Source organism: Misgurnus anguillicaudatus, chromosome 8 (assembly GCF_027580225.2).
Source record: "Misgurnus anguillicaudatus chromosome 8, ASM2758022v2, whole genome shotgun sequence".
Lineage (NCBI taxonomy): Eukaryota > Metazoa > Chordata > Actinopteri > Cypriniformes > Cobitidae > Misgurnus > Misgurnus anguillicaudatus.
In genome coordinates, this window is record NC_073344.2 from 5,175,455 (window position 1) to 5,192,480 (window position 17,026).

General features: G+C 36.4%; 1 protein-coding gene across 1 annotated transcript; it reads right to left on the reverse strand.

Annotated features, from left to right (window-relative positions):
* Positions 1 to 664: 664 nt before the first annotated feature.
* Positions 665 to 16,483, reverse strand: tomm70a (translocase of outer mitochondrial membrane 70 homolog A (S. cerevisiae)). The gene is made up of 12 exons (XM_055214303.2): positions 16,147 to 16,483; positions 7,835 to 8,008; positions 7,621 to 7,747; positions 7,320 to 7,429; positions 7,077 to 7,225; positions 5,642 to 5,849; positions 5,216 to 5,350; positions 4,797 to 4,904; positions 2,710 to 2,826; positions 2,363 to 2,460; positions 2,134 to 2,256; positions 665 to 1,961 (listed from the first exon to the last, which is right to left on the reverse strand). The coding sequence occupies exons 1-12, from the start codon at positions 16,381 to 16,383 to the stop codon at positions 1,808 to 1,810; spliced, it is 1,740 nt and encodes a 579-aa protein (XP_055070278.1). The 5' UTR covers positions 16,384 to 16,483; the 3' UTR covers positions 665 to 1,807.
* Between the last annotated feature and the right edge of the window lie 543 nt (positions 16,484 to 17,026).

Sequence of the window (17,026 nt, forward strand, 5' to 3'; positions counted from 1 at the left end):
CAAGCACAACAACACATTCATTTAACAACCCTTTGTTGATAACCATTCGCCTTTTACAGAAACTAATTGTAGTGAACTTCAAACATGCAGCATTCTGAATTTACTTCTTGCTCCTCAAATAAGTCTGTATGTAAAATGAATCAAATGCAAATTGACCAGGCTGGGGAAAATAAACATGTAGACTTTAACAGCCAAAAGTCATGCATAGGCAATTTATCAATTATTTTTGTAAACTTATTAGGTCAGGTTGAACTTCAAGCTTCATTCTGCAAAATTATAGCCATGGTTTGCGTAAAAAACATGGTTATGTTACAAGATTAGAGACCTGAAAGATAAGGCTACATTAATTATGATTTATGTTGTTGTAGGCTATTATTTTTAAAGATATAAATTATTTTTATGTTTGATTTTGAGGATGTTTAAAAGGATGCCAATAGTGAACTTTGTTGCAATATATACAAAGTGAAGATATTTGATTACCTATGTAGTGTTTAAAAATAAATCATGGTTTAAAAAATGTACACCAAACTATAAATCGTTCCTAAATATGATCAGGCCATTTTTATAATGATTCTAAAGACTCTAAATATCTCTAAAAAAAATAGCGTTAAAGTGAGCAAGAGACCAGAGAGGGAAAAAGTAGCACTTTGCTCTTAGATGTTACACGTACATTATAGTCTTGAACTGAGACATTCCAAGAAGGAAGCCATTCCTCAAAATACCCCGCCATGAGTTTTTTATTTCACAGAGCATCTAAACAAAATGTGCAGTTAAAAAAAATAAAGGAATGTATTTTTTGTGATTTACAATGTTTATAGATTCTCTTGCACAAAAACATTACATTGAATTGTTGAAGCTAAGCTTCTTTTAAAAATCTTAGTGCTTTATTTTGGAAACACTGGGTCAAATTATTTTAGTTGTATTTTCCCTTGAAAAAAAATACTCAAATAATTATGCTTTTCTGAGAAGGATTACCTTTGTGTATAGGATTAAAATAGTTGTAATAATTTACATTGACATTTATTTTTTAGTGAAACACTGATGCTGCACAGAATATTAAAAGAAAAAGCAACAATCCCAGATAATCCCAAAATGCAGGGCAAAAAACAAATAATTACTTTACAGCCCATTGTATAACTTCAGCTTGATATTAACCGCCTTTCAACAAAGTAAGAACTGATTATAACACAAATACATGAACTAAAAGTTTAATCCTGCATTTCCCATACAACGATGAAAATAGGGTGCTAGGACATGACAGTGTTAGGACAAAACTTTGCTTATTACAGAATCAAACCATGAATCTATAATGCAGTCCTGCTGATGATGTACACTGACTTTAATTACTGAACCTGGTGTCTAGAAAGAAAAATAAAGTAAAAATGAATGATTGCAAATTCTAGTCCATTGTGATGAGTTAATTAAATCAAAAAGATTCACATTTTGTCACACCAATTGGCAAGGAAGGTCGAACATGAACAAATTAGTGCTGTTCATAAGTCACAAGACTTATGCAAACTAAACCACTAATGATGTAATATCCAACAGAGCAGCCATCAGTTTCTTTCAACCAATCTTTCTCATTGTTTGCCATTTTTAAATTGTGTTGCTCCATACACCACTCCCACATCATTTCCATGCCAGCTTGCAGTCCTCCTGTCAACACTGGTGAAAACTTATGGTAGCAAAAGCTGTTCCGCCTTCATTTTCATTGATGATAATTTTTTATAAAGTTAAAGAAATCAAACTTGGGATATTGGATGTGTAATCTGGCCCGGCAGTAGATAGTGATGAAAAGTGGCAAGAGTTATAGCGTGGGAGGTTTGAGACCATACTTCTTGGCCACCTCGGTTTGGGCATAAGCAGCATCACACAGGGAGTAGAGATGGGCCATCTCCATCTCTGACTTGGCCAAGTTAATGGCCTTGTTGAACATATCTATAGCCTTGTCCAGATTGCCTCTTTGGAGACAACAACAAAAAAAAAAATCTGAAAAATCACACTCCCAAAAATGTATTTCCCAAGCATATAAAAGTATTCAATAAAAATCAATATTTAACATAGAAGGAAACAGGTTAAAAGGGGTTATTATGTGCTCAGGGTAAGCAATGTAACATTTTGGCATGAACAAACCTTTGGACTTCAATGGTTCCCATCGTTTCATAAGCAAAATCACATTTGTTGTCAATTTCAATGGCTTTGCTAATAAGTTCAAGACCCATTTCAAGATCCTGTTTCCACTGAAGCTGCAATAGACTGTTCACATAAGAAAAACACACAAATACAACTGATCAGATTTTTGTTTCTCAGAACTCTGATGCATAAACACACAAGTCTTTAAAAACAAAAAGCATTAACTAACCCTTTGTGTACATATGTTGTAGCATTGTCAGGCTCTAGTTCGATACATTTGTCATACATGTCATCTGCTTTACCAAACTGCTGCTGGTCAGTTAGTGCCTACAAAAGAAAAAAAAAAGAATTTTATATATATATATATATATATATATATATATATATATATATATATATATATATATATATATATATATATATATATATATATATATATATATATATATATATATATATATATATATATATATATATATATATATATATATATATATATATATATATATGATGCAATGCATTAAAATGTCAATAAATGGTTTTTAATCTAAAATAAATTAACGGAAGCATCAGTGCCTGTGCATATAGAGCATAGCCCTCGGCACACTTTGGAAACCTCCTAATCACATCCTCAAATCCATCCATGGCTTTTTGAACCTGGGATGGGTTGTTTCCAGTGTAGGCCTGTCTGTACTATGAAAAATAACCAATTATATCCATGTTTACAATTAATAAATGCTAGAATTGCTTATATTAGGTTGTTTTAGTTGTCAATAGAGAGGAATATTATCTAATAAGCAAAGGTTTCACATCATTTATAAGGCACATTTCTCTAATAAACATTGAAACTGCTGAACAGTGCCAGAAAAAAAACACTTGAGGTGAAGTGAAACAAATTTCCCCCTTGCACACAACTGAAAACTTTTAAGCTGATTAGCTTTCTGACTTTTCCATAGGAGAACTTAAATCTCATAGAAACACAGGCAAATTAAGTTTTGAGTACTGCAGACAAGTTTGCTGTGGTTTTGCTTGAACAAGATGCTGATATTGGATCTACCGGTGCCTAAAGAAACACCAGGAGTTATACAGACAGATTAAAAAAATGCTGTATCATTAATAATAAAATAAAGGTGATTTGAGATAATGTCAGAATGTATTTATGCCTGTGTATCACTTCAACAAGAAAATGGTCTGGTACGAGTGTGGTGTTTCTAAAATTATATATAGTAGCCTATATATTTAAAGGGGTGGTTCAATGGTATTTCATGCATTCTGACTTATTAACACAGTTATAGAGTTGTTTCCTCATGCTAGACATAGGCAAAGTGTCAAAAAAGCAGTTGGGCGTGTTACAGAGTATTTCTCTGCCGAATGCACTTTCGATTACGGCTCCAGCTGACGTTTCAGGGGTTTCTATAGAGGGTATGCATTGATGTCACTTTTCCACATGACCAGGCCGGAACTCGCCCTGTTGAGTGGCAAATGTTCAACAATATGACTGGTTTTCATTGCGGGTGCTGCAAAAATGCCAGTAAAATTGACTATTATTAGCTTAAATTGAATTTAGTTGGACTTGATAGCAGAGGTGGACAATACTTCGTTACATTAGTTACATTTTCCAAGCATCTGTGCTTTATTAGATGGTTTGTATTGGGAAAAACATTACTTCACTACATTCTAAAGCATAGAATCATACTGTGTATTCTTTAATATTGCAAATTAAAATGTATTTAATACCTAATTACATTTAAATTGTGTACTTTTACTTAAATATTAAATAAAACAAAAAGGTATTATTTATGAAATGTAATCGAGTAAAAATTATGTTAATATGCATTGGAATGTATGTTTTCCAAAGAAAAACACGAATAAAATACAAATACTTGAAAAATTTTTTAGAAGAAAGTAAAAACTTTGCTTGATCGTGACCCTAGCAACTTGTCAACCCACCTGTGGTCTGTGGACCTTGGCATGAACAATCAATTTACTTCTCCTGTTGGTGTTTTTTGGAAGTCTGCAAAACGATAGCTCCGAATTCTTGTTAATCTGTTAGTACAGTATCGCACAACAGTTTTTTCCCATTTAGACGCGTTTTCGTCGATGTCACCCTGTACTCAAATGCTACCGCTGTCTTTTGCCACTCAGTGGGTGTAACCGCAGTCCCTCCCGTCCGTTATTGGAAAGAATCGGTAAAGCTAATCTTTCTTTTATAAATCTGATTAAACTAAAGACTCTTCGCAGATATATAGAATGTAATACTACTCTATAGGTACCCCCGATTAACATCAGAAATGCAGAAACAGCGTGTGTTATGTGAGCTTTAAATGTATGCCCCTTGCTGTATGGCAATCCTGACCCTTCTTCAGTGTGTGTACTTCTAGAGTTTCGGGTTTTCAGACAGTTTATGTGCTTCACCATTATGTGTTTTAGCAGCAGTGGCTCAAGACAAATGATCTAAAACTCATAACTGGACAGCTGGTTTCATTGCCAGGACACACTGGGGAAAAAAATCCTTGCTTTGTACAAATGATCTCGTCTGGTGTGAATGGCTCGATAGGGATCTATTGCTTGTATTCATCTCGTTTCACTTTCACTTTGTTTCATCATGCTCAGCGTGAAAGGTCTTTAAAAGGTACAAACAGACCCATCTGTTTGACACTCACCAATGCAAAGCACTTCTGGGCCTGGGCAAGAGCAGAGTCTGGTCGAAGTTTTATACATTCATCAAAATCTCCCACAGCCTCCTCTACCTGGTCCAACAGAATCTTTAACTGATAAATGAAAAAATATCACAGAATATGCTAAATATATTTATACAATTAAAAATCTTGTTTTGTAACTGCAAATTGAACAAAATCTCATCAAGTAACATTACTATAATATTCAGAGGCTATGTTTACAAACATCTTAAGGATAAAGAATAAACTATGCATTAAAAGTGTTGTTTTCTTACTAATTAAAACTCATTCGGCAAATGTTTTTGATTGGGTAAAAATAATGAACAGCATTTGGAATTAGTCGTTAACGTTTCTAAGATCATACATTCTTACAACAAGCCATACGTTTTAAGCTTTGTCAGTACCTGTCCCCTGTGGTGGTATACATCTGCATTACGGTGGTCTAATTCTGCAGCCATATTGAAGTCCTCCGTAGAAAGCTGGGGCTGCTGTTGCTGCATGTACATGCTTCCACGCTTAATAAGTGCATTGGCACGCAACTGAAACACATCAAGCAACATGCATGACAAAAATACATAAATATCCAAGGGATATAGAGTTAAAGCTTATAAACTTTATTTTTTTTAATTGGAATGGCTCAATTCATTATTAATGCTACACATGTAGTTATGATGATTACACTAGACATAGTTAGCAAACTACTAGAAGATGCAGAGTAATATAGTTGAAAATTAGTGATGTCATTTCATTCTTGCCTTATTACAAATTCATAAGTGGCAGCTGCTAAAATCAGTTTTTTGGTTAACTCATGGTATGGTTATTCAGGTTACCTTGACACTGGCATCATCCATGTTGATGACACGGTCAAGGTCAGGCTGCGCAGCTGTAGCATTGCCAATCAGCAGATAGAAGGTGGCTCTTAGCAGAAGTGCTTCAGCTGTGTACCTGCCTCCAGACTCTATCTCCTTTGTGCACTCACTGATGATCTTGTCATAGTTCTCCTCCTCCATATACTGTTTAGCCTTAAGGTAGCCCGAGCTGAGAAAACAATGGTTTAATACTGTAACTAAATTTATAACTAGTAATTAATAACTTATATTTATTTAGATAGGAGATAATTTTGATCCAAAACATCCAAATTTATTGATAAGTATAGGGCTGCATGATTCATGCTAAAATGCCGATTCTCTTCTTTTTACAAAAACATTTATTATGCACTTAACTTTAAAAAAATGTGCTACAGGACTTTCAGGACTTTGTGCTTTTTGTACTATCGATCTGGCCAACCTTAAAAAACACTAAACCTTTAAAAGACAAAACAATCAACATTTTGAGGCATCAGAGAGAAACACATACATGTTACAATGTTCCCCTCGTGCTAAAAACCCTTTCTAATGGGGAACTTGTGGTGGTGACACAGTGTCCGTTTCTCAATCTGAAGGCTGCAGCCTGTGGAGGTCGCATTTTTAAGCTGCGCATCATAATTCAGGAATATTAACAATTAACGTTATAAAGTTGACTACTATTTTTAGTTAAATATAAATTGTTGTAGTATGACTTGCGAATTTAATGCTCCGTTAACTCGAATGAACCAGGCTTCAAGGCCTAATGACGTATGCAGCCTGCAGATGTGAGCTCCGGAGGCTGCAGCCTTCCGATTTAGAAACGTACGGAGTTAACTAATTTCCTTGCCTTCTTTCGAAATCAATGTTGTTGCATCGTCACTTTCTCCGTCGCCACTATGACGCTTGTTTATCCTCTCTTTTTTGTGAAAATTGCGACTCCAAATGCACCAAGTAAACGACTGTGTTTAGGTCTGCCGCCTTGTTATACGTCACGCGAGTGACAGCGGAACGCCGCAAATGAGATGAGAGAGGACAGAAACGATCGGGTCTGATTGGTGAAAGAATAGTGTTTGGTTTTACCCTGTATGAGTGTGTGTTAGCAAGTTTGACTGATATTATAGCATCTTGGATTGTAATGTAAATACTGAACACGTGAACGCAGCATCTGAATACAGGGAAATACTGCATTATGCAAGTGAATCGCCGTCATTTAAAATGAAGATCACATTTATGTATGTTTTAATTAATCGTGCAGCCCTAGTTAAGTACACATAAACATCCAACCAATGACAAATTAAACATGACAATGCCGGCGTACAAAAATTCACTCACACACACGGAGAGAGAGAGAGAGCGACAGAGAGACAATGTATACAAACATTTTTATAAATGTCAAAAAATATTTATAATGTCCTCTCACCTTCCTGTGACTTCTGCAGCTTCACCCTCTTTGTCTTTATCCTCATCCTTTTTCTCACCCTTCTGTAGGGGCTGGGAGATGATGTCATCAGTAAAAGAGCTGAAATAGGACTTGATAAACTGAGGAGATGGCATAAGAGGCTCCCGGTTCTGAGAAAAGCCAGCACAAAAGAATTAAAAGGTGTAATAAATACAAATGATTACCTTTAAATGAAAAAGTTTAAGATTTGAATCTCTGTCCTACCTTGTATTTTTCTTTGGCCTTCTCTTTTCCCAATTGTTTCAGCACCTTGTCTGCCAGTAGCATGCTCTGCTGGTTTTGGAAAGCTTCCAGAATACATACTGCAGTCACATCTACAAAAAGCATTAAATATTACCTTTTGACCGACCATTAAATAAGTCTCCGGCAGGTATCACCATATTGTTTGTGAACCTTTTATTCAAATATATCATTCAAAACTGTACAGTAAATTTTAAATACCAAAGAGTAAAAACATTAAACAGCAGTTGAGAATGAAGGTTAATTCAAATAACCAATAACTAACCTTCTAGGCACTCCTTCTTGTTATCCAGTTTTTCTAATGCTTTGGCACGCCTAAAAAGTGCTTTCACATAGCGAGGATTCAGCTCCACTGCCTGAGAGCAGTCCTGTATGACCTCTGTCCATTTCATCTTAAACACAAAAATTAATAAAAATCATTTAGTTGTTGTTGTTGTTTTGTATTTGATATTATGAATGGTTATGTGATCTAGACAAACCTGTTGCTCAAAGGCTGCAGCTCTATTTTGATAAAAGGTGGACAGATCTCCCTTCTGTTCTTTGGGACACACGCTGATGGCTTCTGTGTAGCACTGGATAGCTTGGTCATATTTGCCAGCCTTGAAATACTTGTTGCCCCTATTCTTAGCAGACTGTGCTTTGTCAAGAGGACTCTGAAATGACGGACAAAAAATATTTTCAATTAACGCACGACATCACACTGAATGATAATATATATGATATTGTAGAATGTATATAACATATGCTACCAACTTAACATGTCTGTGTGAAGAGAGACTTTTAAAAAAGCATCCTAGCATCTAATCTGATCCAGTACAAAAATTATAATACAACACATACAAAGGACTCAACAACAGAGAAATTGTATCCAAAAATACTTTATGTTAGTCACTGAAAACTACAAAGACAAACATACTACTTAACATAGTACAGTAAGTTTATTACAGCATGACTTATTTTTCGTTTTGCCGATATAAGCCTGTCGCAGATATATCTGTATCGGCGTATACGCCACAGATATGCAGCCGATATGAATGTTTTTTTACACAAAACAAAAATGTGTTTGAATGATGCCAGTACTTGTTTGTCCAGTAGAGTAAACTCCATTGTTTCCTACTGGTGACCCATGTCACTCACTGTAGTGACACCAGCCAACCCTTTCAGTTCAGTAAGTGGGTCTCTTATTCAGACGGCAGCAGTGAAGCGATGTCTTCACGCCATTTTTCACCTGGTATTAAGAAGCGTTTTGATTGATTGAAGGACGAGAGAGACATTCCCGTTTACACATGGTGTTTATAATCCGTCTCGTTTGAAATTATGCGAGCAGAATAAATGACGGGTTTAAACTGATGTGAAGTCATGCATTAATATTACAGTATGTGAAAGTACAGCTGCTTGTGTTGTTTCTGAACATGCTCAAAAGGCTTTCTCGGATATTTCAGAGCAACTTTTACACCCTAGCAAAATAAAAGAGGCGGAGAGCAGACACTTCAGTTTTATTAAAGTCCAAAGTCCACACAGAACACAGTGGGTTTGCGTTATAAAAATGTTGTGCAGTACATTACACATTAGTATGTTGTCAGTCAAGCCTTGTCTTCTTAATGGCACGTTTCTAACTAATTTGTGTAGTACATAACTTACTGTAAAGCTATTAAACAATGAAACCATAAGTTTTCCCTTTTCAAGTGCAATATAACTTTATTCTTGTCAAAACTGCCAATGATTCAAGTTATATGTGTGTGTGTGTGTTTGTGTGTGTGTGTTGTTCTGTTTGTATTTGAAAGTTATTTATAATAAGTCAAGTTAACTGTTTAGTACACTGATATCAGACTCATTTTGAATAATACAATTTATTGTTACATTGTTAAACACCCTGCCTATATTACATATCTCTGTCATGTCAATATAAGTGTTTGATCACCACCACATTTGAGTGATCGCTGCAAAAAATGTATTTATTTATATATAGTATATTCTGTTAATGTATATACTGTATTCTACGTAGTACGTACAGCACTGTAGTTTAATATACTGTAGTATAACTTTACTGTACTATAATATACTAAAGAATACCAGCCAATATATAATTATCAGTCTTTTTTACTCCCTAATATCTGTTTTGGCATCCCCCCTCCAAAAACAAAAAACGCATATTGGTTGGGCTCTAAAGATTATCAACCAATACAAGGTCACTCATTAGCATCATATAGTAAGCCTCACATCAGCTACATTTACATGCAACCAAATAATCCGTTTGTAATCGTATTGATGGCTCAATCGTATTGAAAAGCCTTCATGTAAACACCTTAATCCATACGATTGGGGTCGATCGCATTAAAATTTTGTTCGTATTAAAGGGGGTGGTGTAGTTCTATATGTGATCCGATCAGCAGGAGAAAAGTATGCATGTAAACGCGTGAATCGTAGTATTTTCTCAATCGAATGCAAAAATACATTGTCAATATGCGCAGAACATTTGTCCTCAAGTTCACGTCTTATATTTACCTCTTATTTACGTCTCACGTAATTCTCGTGACTCGTCACAAAAACATGCAATAGCAAGGCAATCGCACCATGCATTAAGTAGGTAATAGACTCACACACACGCCGTATACACTCGCTGTACATTCTGCAGCGTTCATTTGTACTTTCATAGCAATAGGCTACATAAATCAATCAACAGTTTCGTGCAATTTGAAAATGGTTTCGATTGCCTATATCTGAAATATCTTAAGAAAAACTTTCTCTAACTCAACTTTGTACATTTATCCAGAGATAAAGCATGAACTTGACGAGATACGCTGCGCCCTGGGTGGCGTTGCCAAGTCCTCTGCTTTTTTCAAGTTCAGATTTGGGCTACTGTTTAAAGATTAAACTGTCTCCGGGGGTTCTGATTTTTTCTACATGTAAAAGATAAAAAGAATACATTCATTGGTTATTGGTATTTGAGCTGTAAATGTTCATTGGGATGCTTTTGGGCTAGTTCTAAATGTCCATAGGGCTAGTTTTGATACGTGAATCTGGCAACCCTGGCTGTGCGCTTGCGCAGACGTTTGGTTCGGATTATATAGAATGTACATGCATACCAACATTTTAATAATATTGTTATGTTTATTTTGCATGTAAACTGTAATGTCGTAACCTTCAATCGGATTAAATTCAGTCAGATTGACAAAATGTAAACATAACTATTGTGAGTGGATGAAAGTGAGTTCAAAGAAAAACTAAATATTGACTCTTTTCCATTACCCAGTTAGGATTATTATTGATTTCATTTTAGACAAAGCCAGGTTTGGTCCTAGAGCCGCAGTCCTGCAGAGTTTAGCTCCAACCCTGATCAAACACACCAGAAAATCTATCCAATCTTTATCTGCGTCCGAAAGCATAGGCAGCTGAATTGTTGCCTCACTGCTCAATCAGGCAATGACTTAAAGGCAGTGTTTGTGCATAAAGGGAGCTCCAAGAAGCGAAATTTTAAACTAAAAGTAAATATTCAATTTGAATTTATACAAAACTGTGCTCCAAGCTTTTATTTTGCCGCCATTTTATTTTTTTCGAACTTGATCATGTTCATCCAATCCACCTCCTCATGCACGCACACGCATAGCATTGTGGGACATGGAAGGCAGTAAATGATACATACATGTTGCCTTTATATTCAATCAGATGAAAGTATTTCAGGAGATGAGGAGTAATGCAAACACTGGATTCGGACGTACCTTGATGCTTTCCTGTCTTGAAATGCAGCCTCCAAAGGCAGCATTTCATAGCTTTCGGACACAGCCACCGTCTTAGTATTAAAGCGTATTGAAGTGTATGCTCCGTTTGCTTTTCACAGCTGATCTGCATCTTCTGTGTATCAGATTCATAAATAATCATGGGATTGACACTTTGTGCCGAGAAGCACCTCCCCATAAACGATATAAACTATGGACATTGTTTACAATCTCTTTTTGGATTAAGTGCCTGAGTTTAAAAGCTGCAAATCCCTATAACCTTACGAACAATTTTGTATTTCCTGGGTGCAAGATATATTATATAAACCGTAAAAGCACAGTCATCAGTGCTCTTAATTATTAAACCAAATCATACATTTTTGGTCTCTATGCAGTGCCTCTGTTGTTACTTTTCTCATATAAAGATAAAGAAGGTGAAAAAATACAGTTAAACATTTCTGTTGCGTGACTGAAGGATCTAATAGACCTGAAGAGTAATGTGACATGTGATAATGAGAGTCCAGTGCTTTCATCTGAAATGTGTTGATCTTGTGCACCTGCAGCAGAATAAATCTGGTTTAAGTTACTACTTAACAATATTACAAACATTGAATTGTGAGTTCAAAGTTATTTACAACTTCTGATTGCAGTTTTAAGCTTGTGAGTGACCAAAGCTGTCATAATATTTTACGGGGGTTGGACCGTTTGACTCGTGACTCGGAGGGTAATCACTAGTGGATGGCAATTTTTTCCCTAGCAACCAAATTCAGTACCCTAGCAACCAGATAAACATAGCCTTATATCTCAGCATCAGAACATCGTAGAGACACCGGAGTTGGATCGTTTTACTTTTGGCTTGGAGTATAATCATATATGTTACCCAGAATTTTGCCACGGCAAGCACCACTCACATTTTCTTCAGGAAATGTACTTATCTAGTTATTATTATTCTTCTGGTCCACACTTTTTCTAACAGTAACTCCTCCTAGAGCTTTCAAGCTACACCCACAAAACTTTACAAAACTTTTAAGACTGGTATGTAGATTTATGCTATATCTTTTCTAACTGATGGGACCTACCGAATTCCTAAACGGGGCGCTCAAACACCCCAAATTTTCCATTGACTTAACATTGCGACAAACTTTGACGGGTCATAGCTGCAAGCGAGAAATTTGTAGAAACTTGTGGGTTACCACATTTGAAGAGGCTGGCATGCTCTGTAAGAACATACATCACATTGGGGTGTAAGTCTCACCCCTGGGGTGTAAGAGACACCCAAATTTCCCCATTGACTTATAATGGGGCAAGGAACGTGCCCATATAAGGGAATAAAAGCGTCCCAGATGGAATATCTTCACTTTAGAGTGTCGTAGAGACATGGGGGTGGGCTCATTTTACTCAGGCATCCAATCAGTCTCTCTGGATCGTCTCAAAGCTGTTAAGCCACGCCCCTAGCAACCATTTTTGGGTACCCTAGCAACATCTCCCATAGACTGCCATTATAAAATGCCCAGATGGATATCTTTGCAGCACAGTGTCACAGAGACATGGGGGTGGGCTCATTTTACTCAGGCATCCAATCAGTCTCTAAGGATTCTTATTGAGGTATTAAGCCACGCCCCTAGCAACCAAATATGAGCACCCTAGCAACATAATAAACAAAGCCTTATATCTCTGGATCCGAACATCATAGAGACATGGGGGTTGGGTCTTTTGGTCATGTTAGCCTTATGCTAGTTTCATGCTAAGTCATACTAGCTTCATGCTAGTTTCATGCTAGCTTCATGCTAATTTCATCATAAATCTTGCTAACTTCATGCTTATTCATGTTAGCATCATGTTAGCTTTATGCAAATTCATGTTAGCATCATGCTAACTTCATGCTAATTCATGTTAGCATCATGGTAGCTTCATGCTAATTTATGTTAGCATCATGCTAGCTTAATGCTAATTCATGTTAGCATCATGTTAGCTTCATGCTAATTAATGTTAGCAACATGCTAACTTCATGCTAATTCATGTTAGCATCATGCTAGCTTCATGCTAATTCACGTTAGCATCATGCTAATTTATGTTAGCATCATGCTAGCTTCATGCTAATTCATGTTAACATCATGTAAGCTTCATGTTAGCATCACGTTAGCTTCATGTTAATTCATGTTAACATCATGCTAGCTTCATGCTAATTCATGTTAGCATCATGTTAGCTTCATGTTAATTCATATTAGCATCATGCTAGCTTCATGCTAATTCATGTTAACATCATGCTAATTCATGTTAGCATCATGCTAGCTTCATGCTAATTCATGTTAGCATCATGCTAGCTTCATGCTAGCTTCATGCTAATTCATGTTAGCATCATGCTAGCTTCATGCTAATTCATATTAGCATCATGCTAGCTTCATGCTAATTCATGTTAGCATCATGCTAGCTTCATGCTAATTCATGTTAGCATCATGCTAGCTTCATGCTAATTCATGTTAGCTTCATGCTAATTCATGTTAGCATCATGCTAGCTTCATGCTAATTCATGTTAGCATCATGCTAGCTTCATGCTAATTCATGTTAGCATCATGTTAGCTTCATGCTTATTCATGTTAGCATCATGTTAGCTTCATGCTATTTCATGTTAGCATCATGCTATCTTCATGCTAATCATGCTAACTTGATGCTTGCTTCATGTTAACCATGTTAGCTTCATGCTAGCTTCAGGCTAATCATGCTAGCTTCATGCTAAATCAGGCTAGCTTCATACTTAAACATACTAACAGCCAGATAGCCTACTAAACTATACATCTGTCAAACCTTTTTAAACGTACAGGCTACGCTTTGGCAAGCCAACATAAAGTTTGTCAACAAACTTTTCTATCTAGTTTTATATTTTTGGTGTTTTATTATATGCATATCTTAATGACTTTAAAAATATTTTAAGCCAGTTTAAAGGTATATATTTTGTAATGTTATTTCTTCCTGATTAAATCCTAATCCTTGTTTGATCTGAAGTCATTTCTATTCTGTATTATGTTCGATTTATAAATAAAAGTTGTTTTCACAGACTAGAAGCCGACATGTCAAAACAGTAAAAATCAGCTTCACAATCTCTATACCAGGGCTATTCAATTGGCAGCCCGCGGGCCAAACCCGGCCCCCCCAGGTAATTTGACCCGGCCCTTTATGTAGCCTGTAAAAAAGACACCTCTAGAATAAATTTAGTAAGTTAGACAACGGGCCCTACAGTTACGAGTTGATGCGCGCGCATCTGTTTCATACAGCATGCGCTGCAGAGCGCGAGTCACGTGACTGGTGCGATGCGAGCAGCTGTTTCACGTGTTTATATTCGCGCTTTGGTCCACAAGTTCAACGCGAGCAGGGGGTCTCAAGATGCGATAGCTGACAGTGGTGAGTTAAGAGACGGGTCTCTATGGCTGTTTTAACTTTATTTGTTGCACTTCCAGCTTAAAAACATTGCCTTTTCCGTCAATTGTTGTCTGATATATCAGCTCAATGATGACTTGCTTATCCACAATGACATTTACGTTAGATGTCTTATAAGGAAACTCGTTGAAACGATTTTGTGAACTAGACAAAAAGATCCTGCCGTTTCTCCAAAATTCAAAGCAGACCACGGCTCAAATATTATGCGAGTCAACGTTCTCACACAAGAATGCAATTAAAACGAGTAAGTTAACAGTTAATCGCCCATCGCTCACAGCCCAGCACCTGCACTACTGTATGTGTATCATGCTGACAAACATACACCTGATTTTACTGCTCTTGCACAATCTAAAAACATATTCTGTCTGATTAGAAGGTAACCTAATGTTTGCCAATTATTAAGATGGCTGTTGTAGTTTAAATAAGGCTACTGTAATAATTAACTTTGACAAAAAACAGCATAAAACAATTATGTTCCATATTATAAACTGTTTTGTTATGTGTACTTAAGTGAGTAAGTTAAATTCTCAATGAGTGTGATATGGATCTTATTTACCTATTTAAATGTAGAATAAAGCTTACTTGGGCATCTTACAATGCACTTATGTTGTTATGCAATTTTTAAAATATTAAATAAATTAAAACATTTATTAATAACATATGAACATGTCTGGATGTAGAAAAAGCCTACTTAGACATCTAACAATGCACTAATGTTGTTGAATGCAGTCTCAAAATACATGTTTGTAGAAAAAGCATATTGTACAATGCACTGATTTTGTTTTTATGTAGTTTCAAAATATAACATTAGTATGTTTAAATGTAGGAAAATGTATATCCCCGTTACATCACTGTTATATCTCCGGCCCCTCATTTCAGATGCTTTTCATGAACTGGCCCCCAAGACCAACTAATTGAATAACCCTGCTCTATACACTAAAGAGTAGCCTTACTTGCTGTATTTGTAGTTTAATTTCCTTTTTCAAATGGAATCCCATTCAATTCTCTACCTTTTCTGCAGTTATGTCACCAGTCTTTAATGCATCAACAGGTGTACATATTGTGCATTTCATCTCTTTTTCTGTAGACGTGCATTTAAAGCAGTTTTTGCTTCACGTTCGACACACTTCAAAGAGTTTAACTTAAATGCAACCATTGAATTGTCGCGACACTGTCAATACGTCATAAACAAATGTAAGAGGTACAGGAATAACGATTAACAAACGAAACTGACAAGATGTCACACTGCATTTGCACCACTTTTACTGCTTCTCCGCCCCATACACAGCGCTGGATTTTCTGTAGAAATACTACAGTACACCGCACTAGATTTTCATTCAAGATCGGCGAACATTAAGGTATAAAAATCAACATATACCTTTCATTTCAAAGGGTCATATCAACCCCAAAACACCTGACATTACTTCTTCACACCACAGTTCCTGAGCACACGCACGATTTCGAAGCTCGTTAGCTAAATGGCTAATGCACCCAAGCTAGTTGTCCTTGAATGAGTATGTGGTAGATTAGGTGTGTTAAGAAAACGTTTATGAATATAAATACGAGATCTCAAATAAATTCTCGCGCTGCATTAAGAAAAAAGAAAGTAACAGTTATGCTTTTATAATTTGGCGCATTACCATGTTCTCCAGCTCTGGGTTGCTGGCACCGTGCTGGCCCTGAACTGGGCTAGCGCTGCCTTCGGGAGTTTTCCTTTCCCCATTCCTTTTCCCTTGGTTCTCTTTGCCACGGCTTCGGTTCCAGAGGTACACCGCTCCAACGCCGAGGACGATTGGGGTCCCTACTAAAAGTGCCAGCTGCCAGCGGGGGAGCCCACTCCCGGTCTGAGGCTCTACAGGCTTCGACGCAGCCATCATCCAGCACCACGCAGCAAAAGCACCAAGGCAGCACACCAGCAAACTCACACACAAGCGTGAGCATGCGCACGCAACCACGCGCCTCCTACTTCACAGAAGAACCTCGGGAGGTCATACTCCGAAAAGGTATATGGGATACTGGAGGACTATGTAGTCATAATATTTTCATATTACCAAATGGACTTGAGATCCCTACTGAAAAATCCAGTCAAGACCAGCAACCTGGTTTTAGCTGGTTTTGCTGGTGTAGCAAGCTGGTTTAGCTGTATTTTCACTTCATAGAGAAGTAATTAAGTTTTTTGAGGAAAACATTCCAGGATTTTTCTCAATTTATTAGACTTTATTGGACCCCAACAGTTTACAGTTTAAATGCAGTTTAAAATTGCAACGATCCCAAACGACACATAAAGCATAATGACATTGAAAGGTCATACATTTAATTAAATTTGTGAAAATTATAACCATTTATATGTCAGTTTGTTTACATTTAACCATGTTTTTAACATGTTTTTTTTTTTTTTGTATGCATTGTTGTTTTTTGAACAGAGTCAGCTTTTATAAAAAACTTGTGATCCTAAGGCCAAAATGACACATTCCCAAAAACTGCTCTAAAAAATACATACATTTATATTTTTTCCACTTT